We start from the raw sequence: 12,021 nt of genomic DNA, 5'->3' as shown, positions 1-12,021 counted from the left end.
GAAAACAAAAATGTTTACACCCGTGGCAGATCTACGTCAGTGTATGGCAGGAACCGCCACAATATTGTAAAGTAGAAAGTGAAGTTGCTTAGTCGTGTCCGACTCTGCAACCTCACGGACTGTAGCCTGCTAGGCTCCTGCATCCATGGGATTCTCCAGGCAAGAATACCGGAGTGGGTTGCCATTTACTTCTCCAATTGTAAAGTAATTAGCCTCCAATTAAATAAGTTAATTAAAAAAAAAAAGTTTATCCTTACGTTATTTTAAATAAATGATGTTTTTATAAGTTTGATATAAAGCAGTTGTATATAAATTGAAGTTATTTAGACTTATAACAATAATATAACATTGTTTCCAAGTGAAAACATTTGAGACCCAAAATGAAAATAAGCACCATGTTGAAGAATGCAGTAGGCCTCTTGAAATCAAATATTAAAAGGAAAATTTTTTTCATCATTATAATACTAAATTCTTAAAGTTTTATTATGCAAATAACATTCTGTGACTGACAATGACATGCAAAAAAAACGTAGTCCCTTTAGATTTGGTCTGTGGGTAGGTGTTGTACCTAATGCCACTTTGCACTTTAAACTCTATAGATAACACTTAGCTTAAAAAAAAGAAAAGAAATCAGTTACTGTTGCTGGCAGGAATTTTACTATCCAACAGAAAAGTGTATGGTAAGAAATAACAGCCTTTTGTATAATTAGAATACACCAGTCCTTATTGAAGCCAGTATGAAATTCCCTTTGTTTAAACCTTGACCTTATAGTTAGGAATGAAAATGTTGTGTTGATGGAGACACTGGAGGTAAAATGCATCTTTTAAAATAATTTGAGACTCAGTGGAAGAAGTATATGCTAAAGTGATTTTAGTATTTCATACAAAAATAACTTCACAGTATAAGTCTCTTTTTTAAAACAATAAATGATATTCTTCCTTGTAGCTCAGTTTTTTTTTCTTCTTAAAAATCCTGATTTTAGTTAACTGGAGCTTTGGAAAATGCAAAAGCTGAGACCCAAAGGATGCAGCATGAAAAAGAGCACTTTGAAGACTCGATGAAGAAAGCTTTCATGAGGGGTGTGTGTGCGTTAAATCTTGAGGCCATGACTATATTTCAGAACAGAGGTGATACAGGTTAGTGTTTTATTTAAGATTCTCTGCCTACTTGCAAAAAGGATTTGAGGAGATTGCAGTGATGGGTGTGGTCTGCAGCACTAATTTTCTTTCCAGTATCTTATCCAAACACTGTTTTTAGTATCATAATGTTATATCCAGTTTTAAATCTACCATGAAAATTCTCTCAGTCATGGTTACTTACAGTATCTTATATCTGATCCAGTAAACTGTTAACTATTTAGGCTCAGTGTTATAATAATGCTTTGAATATATAACATTATTTTAAAGCTCTTTTGACTATAATGGTAATGCCTTTAAGTATAAAATTTGTTTTTTTCCTAAGTAGCCAAATGCCTTGGACTGTTTTGTTGACTAAATATTTCTGGTCTATTCATGGTTTCCGGGTTTTTAAAAAAATTGCTTGTCTTCCAGTGTAAGAGAGGCCTCAACTAAAACTCATTTCAACAAATATAAATATAGGCCTATCTGTAGAAGTCAACTAAAATAATTCTATGTCAAGAAAAGTCCATGTATTGGCTCAGATCTGAATGATTCTTATCATCCGCATGACATAGAACAGCTTTGCCACCAATTTACAATGGGGCCTATTTTGCTCACTGGGTTTTAGAAAACTAAAATTTCTTCATGAACAAAGACGATAATATAAATCTTCATTACCTGCTTTATAGTGGGTTCTTGTGAAAATGCAATGAAATACAATTGCAAGCACTTTAAAAGACAAAAAACACTAACATGTAAGAGGATAGTAATGATATAATTGTTGCAGTCTTCAGTCAGCCTCATAAACTTAATGTATATAAATATGTGAACATTTTTTCAGCATTTTCAAATCCTGCTTGAAAATGAGATTATTCATCAGTGACACAATTTTATTTTGTAACATTGTTAATATGATTTCAGTCCTGTGAACAACTTGTCTGTGCTTGTTATGCCCTCATTTTCAAAGCCCCAACAAATATTTTTTATTTCAAACGTGTGTGCTGTGGATGGTGGTGAGTTCGGGCAAGTTGTGTCCATCCTAAAGCAGTTGTGGTATGTGGCCCCCCGGCACGTCAGAGACTTAGACGCAGATAGACCCCCAAGACTGAATCTTTATCTTGCTGATATCCAAATGAGTACATGATTTCTCCAACAAGTGGCCTTTTAATTGAGTAGTAATGCTGAAAAGAAATGTACCATCTCCATGGATTGAAGAATCTGCTTTCAGTTTTAATTGTTAGCAAGTTGAATATATTAAATTGAAGAATTTAATTATCTACTTATAACAACAGGTACTGGGTTTCACAAGTGTGGTGAGAACTTAAATTATTCCTGGTCCCCTGAAGATAATTGTTTTTAATAATTTTTAAAATTTCTTCCAATTATTTGCTAGCCGTAATCCTCAGTGCATCATATTGTACAGTGTCCTAATAAATCTTATAGTTCAGATAGAAGTTTCTGCTGCTGCTGCTGCTAAGTTGCTTCAGTCGTGTCCGACTCTGTGACCCCATAGACAGCAGCCCACCAGGCTCCGCCGTCCCTGGGATTCTCCAGGCAAGAACACTGGAGTGTGTTGCCATTTCCTTCTCCAAAGCGTGAAAGTGAAGTTGCTCAGTCGTGTCTGACTCGTAGCAACCCATGGACCACAGCCTACCAGGCTCCTCCGTCCATGGGATTTTCCAGGCAAGAGTACTGGAGTGGGGTGCCATTGCCTTCCCCGAGAAGTTTCTGTGAGGTAGACAAAATGTGACAATACAAATGGCCTTTAAAAGGATACCTGCCAATTTTTAAAGTAGTTTTAGGAACAGTAGAAAAATACTTCCCAGCTGAAAAATGTGTCCAGTTAGAGTTAGAATAATTACAAAACTGGTTCCATACCTGATAAGTCTGCCACCCACCTAAAAGTAGATAATCAGAATCACTTTCTATGAAAAACATGTTAAAACTCGGTGTGTATGTGTGTTTTCAAAGCAAAAGCAGTCTTTTTATATTGAATTAGTCTCTCCAAATTATTTCAAAGGACCTAGGCATTATAATCCTCATTAAACTTTGTTAATGAAGTAACTATTGCTCAATTTTATATAAAGATATTCTTAAGACAAAAACTTACATAGTAGCCCAAATTTCTAGATGGAAAGAGGACAACATAAAACCATTTAAACATAGAGTTACATAATGCCCTCTATTCAAATATTCTGAAACAGCTCAGTGACTGAATATTGAAATCCTCACCCTGATGTTTGATATCAGGTATGTATGGACTTTCCTGGTAGCTTAGATGGTAAAGAATCCGCCTGTGATGCAGGAGATCTGGGTTCATGTCCTGAGTCAGGAAGATCCCCTGGAGAGGAGAATAGCTACTCACTCCAGTATCCTTGCCTGCAGAATCCGTGCACTGAGGAGCCTGGCAGCCTGCAGTTGATGGGCTCACAGAGTCGGACACGACTGAGCGACTAAGCACGCATGCATACACAGTCTCAAGTGGAAATTTTAACCAAATCCTCATAATGAGAGGGAAAAATAGAATAGGACCCTTCATCCTCGCTTCTGGAAGTTGACGTTTTATATTTCTTTGATCTAAGATTAAGTTTCAGTTCTGAGAAAAGGTTACTATATGTGTGTCACTAAAATCAGTTGTGTATAAATATGCTCTTAATTCATGACATATAATCTACCTGCAAGAATTCGTTTCTTCTACAGTTTCAAAAGTAAAGATTTTAGTGTTACAAACTGATTTATTACTGTTTGCTGAAAAAAATCAAGAATTAAAAATACACTGGTTTTTAAACCACAAGTTGTGAGTGACAGTGATGTGTCAGTGTTGGTTAATCGATTGTAACAAATGTATCACTATGGTGCATAATATCCATTGTAGGGGAGGTTGTGGGTATGTGGGAACCGGGAGTATATGGGAACTCTGTACTTGCATTCAGTTTAGTTGTAAACCTACAATGTCTCTAAAAATAGTTTGTTAAAAAAAATTCATTGGTCTTGTTAGAATAGGAGTGAAAGATGGTAAATGAAGAGGGTATGGTGATTATCAGAAAATTACTCTAGAGATCTAAATACCAGGCCATTTATCAGGATAGTTGTATGAAATAATGGAAAGAACATAAATCCTTAGGCACAGTGCGACCGTATTATTGTAGTGGTTGTAAGGTCCCAGGTGAGTACCTAATTTTTTTTTTTTCCACATAAAAGCAAATCACTCATTAACTCTCATGTGTTAAAGTGGTCTGAAGTCTTTAATGGTTAATGCTGACATTAGCCAGTCAACACTGACATACTGTATTCACTGAACCCTATTAACATATCCACTGATAACACATTTCTGTATTTCTGTGGGACCAAATTTTAGCTAGGACGGATTTTCTTTGTTGGGAAGATAAAAGTAATCTTAACTTGGAAACGTGTTAATGGAATTAATGTGTGGTTTCTGGGAACAGATTTCACGACCAATAAAAGGGAAGAGTATGGGCCTGGTGTTCAAGGAAAAGAGCCTCCTTCCGCTCATCTGGATGCTTCAGCCACTCCGGTGCCCTCGGCAGGTGCAGTGCCCCCGTCCCCGCCAGCAGCGGCCCTCGGAGCCTCCTGCGCGGCTGCCTTCCCCTCGGCGGCTTCCGTCGCCTCTGCCAGCGCCACTTCCGCTTCCTCAGCCCACCTCCCGGTTTCTGCCCCCCATGGCACTGGGCCGATCGCTACAGCTTCTGCTGCGCAGGAGGTAATGGTCAGTACAGTAATGCAGGTGCCTGTGCTGCGAAAAGGGCTCCAAACTTGTTTGTATGGTGGATGTTTTGAACTCAAAACCTATTTTCCCATGGAGAAAAAAAGTCTAGATGGTCTTTAGGCCAATCCACAGAAGATATTTAATATACAAATTAACTAAAACATTAATTTATTGTGAAAATAATACCTGACAATTCTATTACAGTAGTGATAATTAAAAATGAAGAACGTTTTAATTTTAAAGGAAAGAAAGTTTCAGGGGTTTAGGAGGCTAATGGCTCTTCTGTACATTTTCTGTTCAACTGTCTCTCTGTGTTAGTCACTCAGTTGTGTCTGACTCTTCGCGATTCTCATGGACTGTAGCCCACCAGACTCCTATGTCCATGGGATTCTCCAGGCAAGAATACTGGAGTGGGTAGCCATGCCCTCCTCCAGGGGATCTTCCAGACCCAGGGATCAAACCTGGGTCTCCCATGTTGCAGGCAGATTCTTTACTGTCTGAGCCACCAGGGAGGCCTTCCCTCTTCATGGATGCAGATACTAATACTACTCTGTAGTGATTCCATCTTTAAGTTTTCATTTATAATTGGAATGAAGATAGCAATTGTTTTTCCTAAAGTCACTAGCTGCTAATAAGAGGGGTCCATAGAGGGGGAAGAGTCCTGAAGGAGGATGGAGTATTTGTGGGAGAACTTACCTGAAGTTCAATTAATCAAGCTATTTATCTGCATATCATGGTTCTGACTTCCGGGCCTCCTGTTGTTAAACCTGTATTCTTCAGTGTCTCTCAAAGGGCATAAGGATACCAGCCAAGTTTCTCAGACTCAACTCTGCAGGGCTTTTAAAAAAAACCATATGCCCTTCTTCCCTACTCCGGCTTGGGGTACAAAGCCTTCTATAAAGGCTCTATAAAGGTACTAGGATGATTCTTATTTGCTTGTCTCCCTCTCCTCCCTGACCCTAAACTTACATGAAAGGAAGAAAGATGGCCGAGTAGGTTTTAGGTTTTAAAAGAGTTAGATTGGAGCTGCCATAGTGCTTGGCAGCTCTCTGTAGCTAAGGGAACACATTGAGTCAACTGGACAATTAGTCATCTGAAGTATTCCTGCTGACTTGAATTTCTTTTAGTAGCCTTTTGGAAGCTACTGACTTTAGGGGGAAATTTTTAAAATCTATTTTTGCAAATCTCAACATATTTTTGCTCCTCATTCAAAGAGGCTTAAAAAAAACATGACTTAAGAGAAATTTGAATGTGTCGGGGAGTTTTGATTTAGAAAGACACTACAATTCTACTGGCATGTGTTCAGCTGTGTTTATTTTTCGTGATTACACATTTTGAAGTGATATCTATACTAATGATCTCATTTAAATAAACATGGTGGTTTGTCATTCATATGCATATCCAGATAACACACAGAGCTAGATTTTTCAAAATTCCCTTCTAAAATAGGACTACACGTACATTTGTACATCTGGGTTTGTATCTGAATCTGAATGTGTCTAGGAAGAACCCAATGAATGAGTCTATTTACCACCCTTTTTTATTACTTTTTGAGACAGTTTGGTTACCTGAGATAATTTTGAAGTCTTTGAAACCTAAAAAACACAATATTAGATGGGCCTTTTTCTTCCCCCATCCCTCCAACTACATTCTGCTCCTTCAGAACAGTCACGCGTTCCATTTCATTGACGTAAATACAGCGTTTAGAGAGAAAGGAAGATGACAAACTAATCTGTAGGTATCATGCTAGTTTTCTTCCTTTTCTATTTAATTAAATACTCAGTTCAGTTCAGTCGCTTAGTCGTGTCCGACTCTTTGCGACCCAGTGGACTACAGCATGCCAGGCTTCCCTGTCCATCACCAACTCCTGGAGCTTACTCAAATTCATGTCCATCAAGTCGGTGATGCCATCCAACCATCTCATCCTCTAAATTAAATACTCAGATTTACCTCAAATATGTCTTCTTGCTTTTGGAAAGAACCGTAATGACAAAAGCAGAAACAAATACATTACTTGGATTACTTACCTTCCATGAAACCATTTTTGCTGGACACAGGAAAAGAAGAGAGATTTGGGTTTCAGGACTGGCTGTCTTTCTCTTCATTTGAATCACAGAAACTTCCTTTCCTTCCAAAACATTTTCTAGTCTTCCTCAGTATTTCCAGGAGCTAAAAGGAGGTATGTGTAGAAAGTAAACTGCAGAGTATCAGGAGACAACTGAAGGAGGGAGGAATACCGTTCTAGTGAAAGAATGTTTTCATCTGTAAAATTATTTCATTTCTGCAGACATCATCAGTGTATTAGAATATCATAATTTCATTATGAAAATAATTTTCAAAAAATATGTGCTTGCTTTGACAGCACGTATACTGAACATGTGCTGTTTAGCAAATGTACTATTGTAGTTCACAAAGTTGAACAGTAGATGGCACTTTACTTTTTATAACTCCAGTTGAAATAATTGGAAGAGTTTTAATTGGATTTTTAAGCTGTTTAGTAAGGTTTCTCTTCACTCTTCATCTGAACGGAAAGTGAAAGGCTAGCATTAGTCAGCTGGGGCTGCTCTCCCTGTTTCGTAAATGAGGAAACTGAGGGCTAGGGAGAATCACTTGCCAGTGGACACAGTTACTAATGCAGTTTGAATTCAGAGTTTGAAAATCTGGCTTCAGAGCCCTGTAGTCTTGAGCAATAATCTGCATTGTTTCCATGTCAGATATTAAAATGCAAATATTAAGAGTTTTCTAAATATGCCATTTCCCTTTTTTCTTACTCCTTTTGATTTTTGCCCAGGTGATGGGATTAGTTGATCACAAAAAAAGAATGAGTACATATATGTGTTACTCCTGGTGTAAATGTAACCTTTCTGGAGTATTGTCCAGCTGTAAGCAACAAAAGCTGTAAAACCTGGCATTACCTTTTGATATGATCATCCCATTTTTTGCAGTACACTGCAAATAACTCTCAAAAGGAAAAGGAAAGTCCAGTGGTTAGGATTCCGTGCTTTCACTGCTGAGGGACTGGGTTCCATCCTTGATTGGGTAACTAAGATCCTACAAGCCACATAGTGCGGACCCCTCCCCCACAAAAAAAGAAACCTATTCGTGAAGAAAAATTATATTTACAATGCCATAAGGAAAAGGGGAAGACAGAAAAGCATATGTGTAATGGTACTTTATCCATAAGCGTCGGTTCATTAAACAGATTAGTGGTTCTGAGGAATAGGGATTGTTTGGGAAGGGAGATGGGTGTGGCTCTAAAGAAAGGACAGTGTGAGGGAGAGCCGTGTGATGACGATCGCAGTGGTAGTCACGGAAGTCCGCACGTGATCAAGTGGCATCTGTGCCAGTGCCAACTTGCTGGCTTCGCTGCCGTAAGTACGCAGTAATTGTCTCAGGCGCGGGCGTCGCGGGAGACTGGGTGCAGCACACATGGGGCCTCTCCCAGCGCTCTTTGCCGCTTCCCATGAATCTGTAACTGTTGCAAAATAAAGCTTTAGAAGTTACTAAAATCCTATAAAATAGCTGGTATACCAAGGTTAAAGGGATATTTGGAATGGTTGGTTTTATGTTTTGCTTTCTGTCTTATTGTTTAAAATTTTTTCCCCATGTTAGAGTTGGTTGAATATACAATTATTTTAAGTGCCTGTGTATCTTCTGCCAACCGGATATTTCTTTTATAGTATGGGCCCAGGGTTGTGACATCAGCGCAACAGAAAGCTGGGAGAACAATCACGGCCCGGATCACAGGGAGGTGTGATTTTGCTTCAAAAAACAGAATCGGTAGCAGCTTGGCTATAATGGGAGTTTCTCCTCCCATGAGCTCTGTTGTTGTGGAGAAACATCATCCGGTCACAGTGGTGAGTCTGCCTTTGATAACGTTTTGTCACAGAACCTTTTTCCTGAGAGCTGATAGACTGATAAGTGCTTCAATACCATGTTGAAGAGAAGATCAAAATCCATGATGACTGGTACTTGTTCTGCCCTTACTATTACAGTCTTTATATACTTACAGTTGTTACATCCGCTTTATATATATACCTTTCCTATTTTAAGAGATTAATTTCAGAAACTCTGTTTCTTGTCAGTTGTATGCTGTGTGTGTTCGTCACTGAGTCATGTCCGACTCTTTGCAGTCCTGTGGGCTGTAGCCCACCAGCTTCCTCTGTCCATGCCATTTCCCAGGCAAGGATACTAGAGTGGGTTGCCATTCCTTCTCCAGGGGATCTTCCTGACCCAGGAATCGAACCCAGCTCTCCTGCCTTGTGGGCAGATGGTTTACCGTCTGAGCCACTAGGGAATGAGGGTAGGGGCTCATCCAGGATAGTATAAAAATTATCAAATACAAAAAGTAATCCAGTGTGTTGATGGCCAAAAGGGTAAAATATAGAAATGATTTCTCAATAATTTTTTTAAAAAGACAAAAACTGTTTACTCATTAACTGCTATCCATATAGCATATTTTTTACCCTAAGAAAAACTTACCTACTTTTATGGTGTTTAATTTTTGCTCCTTTTTTTTTTTTTTTTTTTAATGGAAGTCTTCCTACTTTTTCAAATACAATTGTCAACATATTTCTAACTTGGGGAAAAAATCAGGTTGCAATAAATTCATGTGATATAAAGAAAAGTACATGGAATTTAAGCAAAATTAAACAAGAAAACCTGAGTTAATGCCTTAGTTTAGCTAGTTACTGCCTTTGTGATCATATACAAATCAAAAAATATTTGTGCCTCCACTTTTTTCGTGTGTAAAACAGGAGCAATAAGAGTACTTAGCTCCTAGAGTAAACTGTCAGGATTCAGGATTAAATGAGGTAATGTGACAATTAAATGAGATGTATAAAGGCACTTTGTAAACTGTAAAGCCATAAGCAAATTTAATTTAATAAAAATTACTAGAGAAGGACACATGGGATATCTCCTGTTATTTCTTACAATCATACATGAATCAACAAGTATCTCCAAAAGTTTAATTTCTAAAAGTTATGAGAACACATCCCTAAAGAGAAACAAAGATTGATTTTATTATAAAAGAGAATGCCCTCTATATAAACTTTCAGTCTTAAACAACATTCCTGTCTACTTAATATGTCAAAAAGATGTAAGGAATGATTGTAAAGGCTTCTCTTTGTGAATACTAGATTGTTGCTAGATGATTAAGTCAAAAGAAGCTGGATTGATTGTTGAAATTTAGCCTCAGGTAAAGTGCGACAGTGAAGCTGCAGACTGAGATGGAAGTACCGAGTCCAGACTGAACACGTGGAGGGTGGAGAATCATCTTAGCCTCTGTAGGCTGGACAGACTTTGAAAGTCCTTAGATGACTTCTCTACATATTTTTGAAAATGTGAGCTTAGTTATCAAAGATGGGAGGAAATGAACTCATTTCTGTGTTTATCAGCACGTAGGATATTTATAAAGAAATGGGGGAGAGAGACTGTCCATTTGTAAGATAAGATGTAAAGAGAGCACATGTGTCTATTTTTAATTCCAGCAAACTGTGGTTTTGTACTGATTGGATACTTTACAGAAAAAGAACCAAGAAACTAAAGACTTAAAACCCCTGTTTGATATTTCTCTCTCTAACTGCCTTTTGTTTACTTAGTATGCCCAATGACTCTTCAGTAATTGGCCATGACTTAAACAGCCGTAAACTGCTTCCATTATTACCTGCTTTGGATTGTGTAACAGGACTGTGTGGCAGTCCTCTGTACTATTTTTCATTTTATTCCAGGATCCCAAGAACTAGAACTATCAGAAACAGTTGCTTACTAATAAACCGTTCTCCAGATTTCTGACCCTGGAGCTCCGTCTTCTGGATAATTGCTTGCCCCTAAGGCTACTTGGTTCTGTGCTGTATTTTGTAGACACGATGCCAGAGGTGCCATGGTCTGTCTCTGCAGTTCTCTTGCCCATCATCCCTAAGGAGAAATAGCTCTTTTTTTACGGTCAGATCAGGTGGTTAGCAACTAAAATTTCATACCATTTGCAAGAATCTCTTCCATTTGTAGTGGTCATCCAGTTATTTATGTACAAAGAAACATTTATATAAAATACTTTAAGAAAGGAGGTTATTTTTTATTTCTTTGAAGAGGAACTCTAATTAAGTGGAATCTGACATGAGGATCTTTGTTTCAAGAGGTTTTATCCATTTCCTAAGCAAAAGCTATATCATAGAGCTATTGAAATGCACAGTGAATGTTTTGATATGATATGTATAATTTTACATCAAGTATTTTATTTTATTTTATTTTTTTTAATTTTTATTTTTACTTTATTTTACTTTACCATACTGTATTGGTTTTGCCATACATTGACATGAATCCACCACGGGTGTACATGCGTTCCCAAACATGAACCCCCTCCCACCTCCCTTCCCTACATCAAGTATTTTAAAGATGACTTTTCTAAATGGAAGACCCTAATAGGAATCTACACGTACTAATGTTTGTTGGGTTAAACTGTAGATAATGAAGTAATATTTAGTATGTGTAATTTTATGGAATTGTTTAAAGCATATTTTTGCTTTTTCAGCAAACCATTCCTCAAGCTACTGCAGCAAAATATCCGCGGACCATTCACCCTGAAGGTAGTACCTCAGCTTCCAGATCTCTTGGAACCAGATCAACTCACACCCAGTCTCTCGCAAGCATTCAGTCCATAAAAGTGGTTGACTAAAATGAATATGTTCATACAGAGGGCTTTTAATTCTTCTGGCTTTACCAAGAATTAGAAGTCTTTAGTTTTTAAAATTTCATATTCTTAGAACGTTATGGATATATCATGTTCATTTTTTCAAAGTTACAAGAGACTTTTTCAAGCTGTACCATCCTTTGTAACTGTATGTAGAATTATTTTAATGTTATTTTTTATTTAAGCAATTAAGTAAAATGTTTTTTAAATTAAAAAAGAAACTGGACTTAATTTTTTTAATAGCTTCAACATGTCACTGATTATATGAAAGTATATAAATCCTGTTTTTGTAAAAGGCTAAATCATTTCCAGTGTTACCAAGTAAACTTTGAAAGAGAACTTGATTTTAAAACATTATTTATACTAATAGAGACTAAGGTATTATTTGAAAATTTAAAAGATAAAAGCCAAGAGTAATAATACCACAAAGTTTTTTTGTGACTTTAGTATATTAGTCCTCATTTTTCTAGGATTCTAACAATTA

The 12,021-nt window shown here is 37.3% G+C and overlaps 1 protein-coding gene across 1 annotated transcript in view; it reads left to right on the top strand.

Moving 5' to 3' along the window:
* POC5 (POC5 centriolar protein) overlaps nucleotides 1-11,522 on the top strand; it is a 31,127-nt gene extending 19,605 nt beyond the window's left edge. The window contains exons 10-13 of the mRNA XM_052647048.1: nucleotides 984-1,137; nucleotides 4,566-4,846; nucleotides 8,527-8,703; nucleotides 11,379-11,522. Of these exons, the coding sequence (XP_052503008.1) occupies nucleotides 984-1,137; nucleotides 4,566-4,846; nucleotides 8,527-8,703; nucleotides 11,379-11,522 (756 nt within the window). The remainder of the gene's footprint in view (nucleotides 1-983; nucleotides 1,138-4,565; nucleotides 4,847-8,526; nucleotides 8,704-11,378) is intronic.
* Nucleotides 11,523-12,021: the final 499 nt, after the last annotated feature.

The sequence above is a fragment of the Budorcas taxicolor genome, chromosome 10, assembly GCF_023091745.1.
Source record: "Budorcas taxicolor isolate Tak-1 chromosome 10, Takin1.1, whole genome shotgun sequence".
NCBI classification, from domain to species: Eukaryota; Metazoa; Chordata; class Mammalia; order Artiodactyla; family Bovidae; genus Budorcas; species Budorcas taxicolor.
The sequence above is the reverse complement of the archived record's forward strand: the minus strand, read 5'-3'. Positions and strand labels throughout refer to the sequence as shown.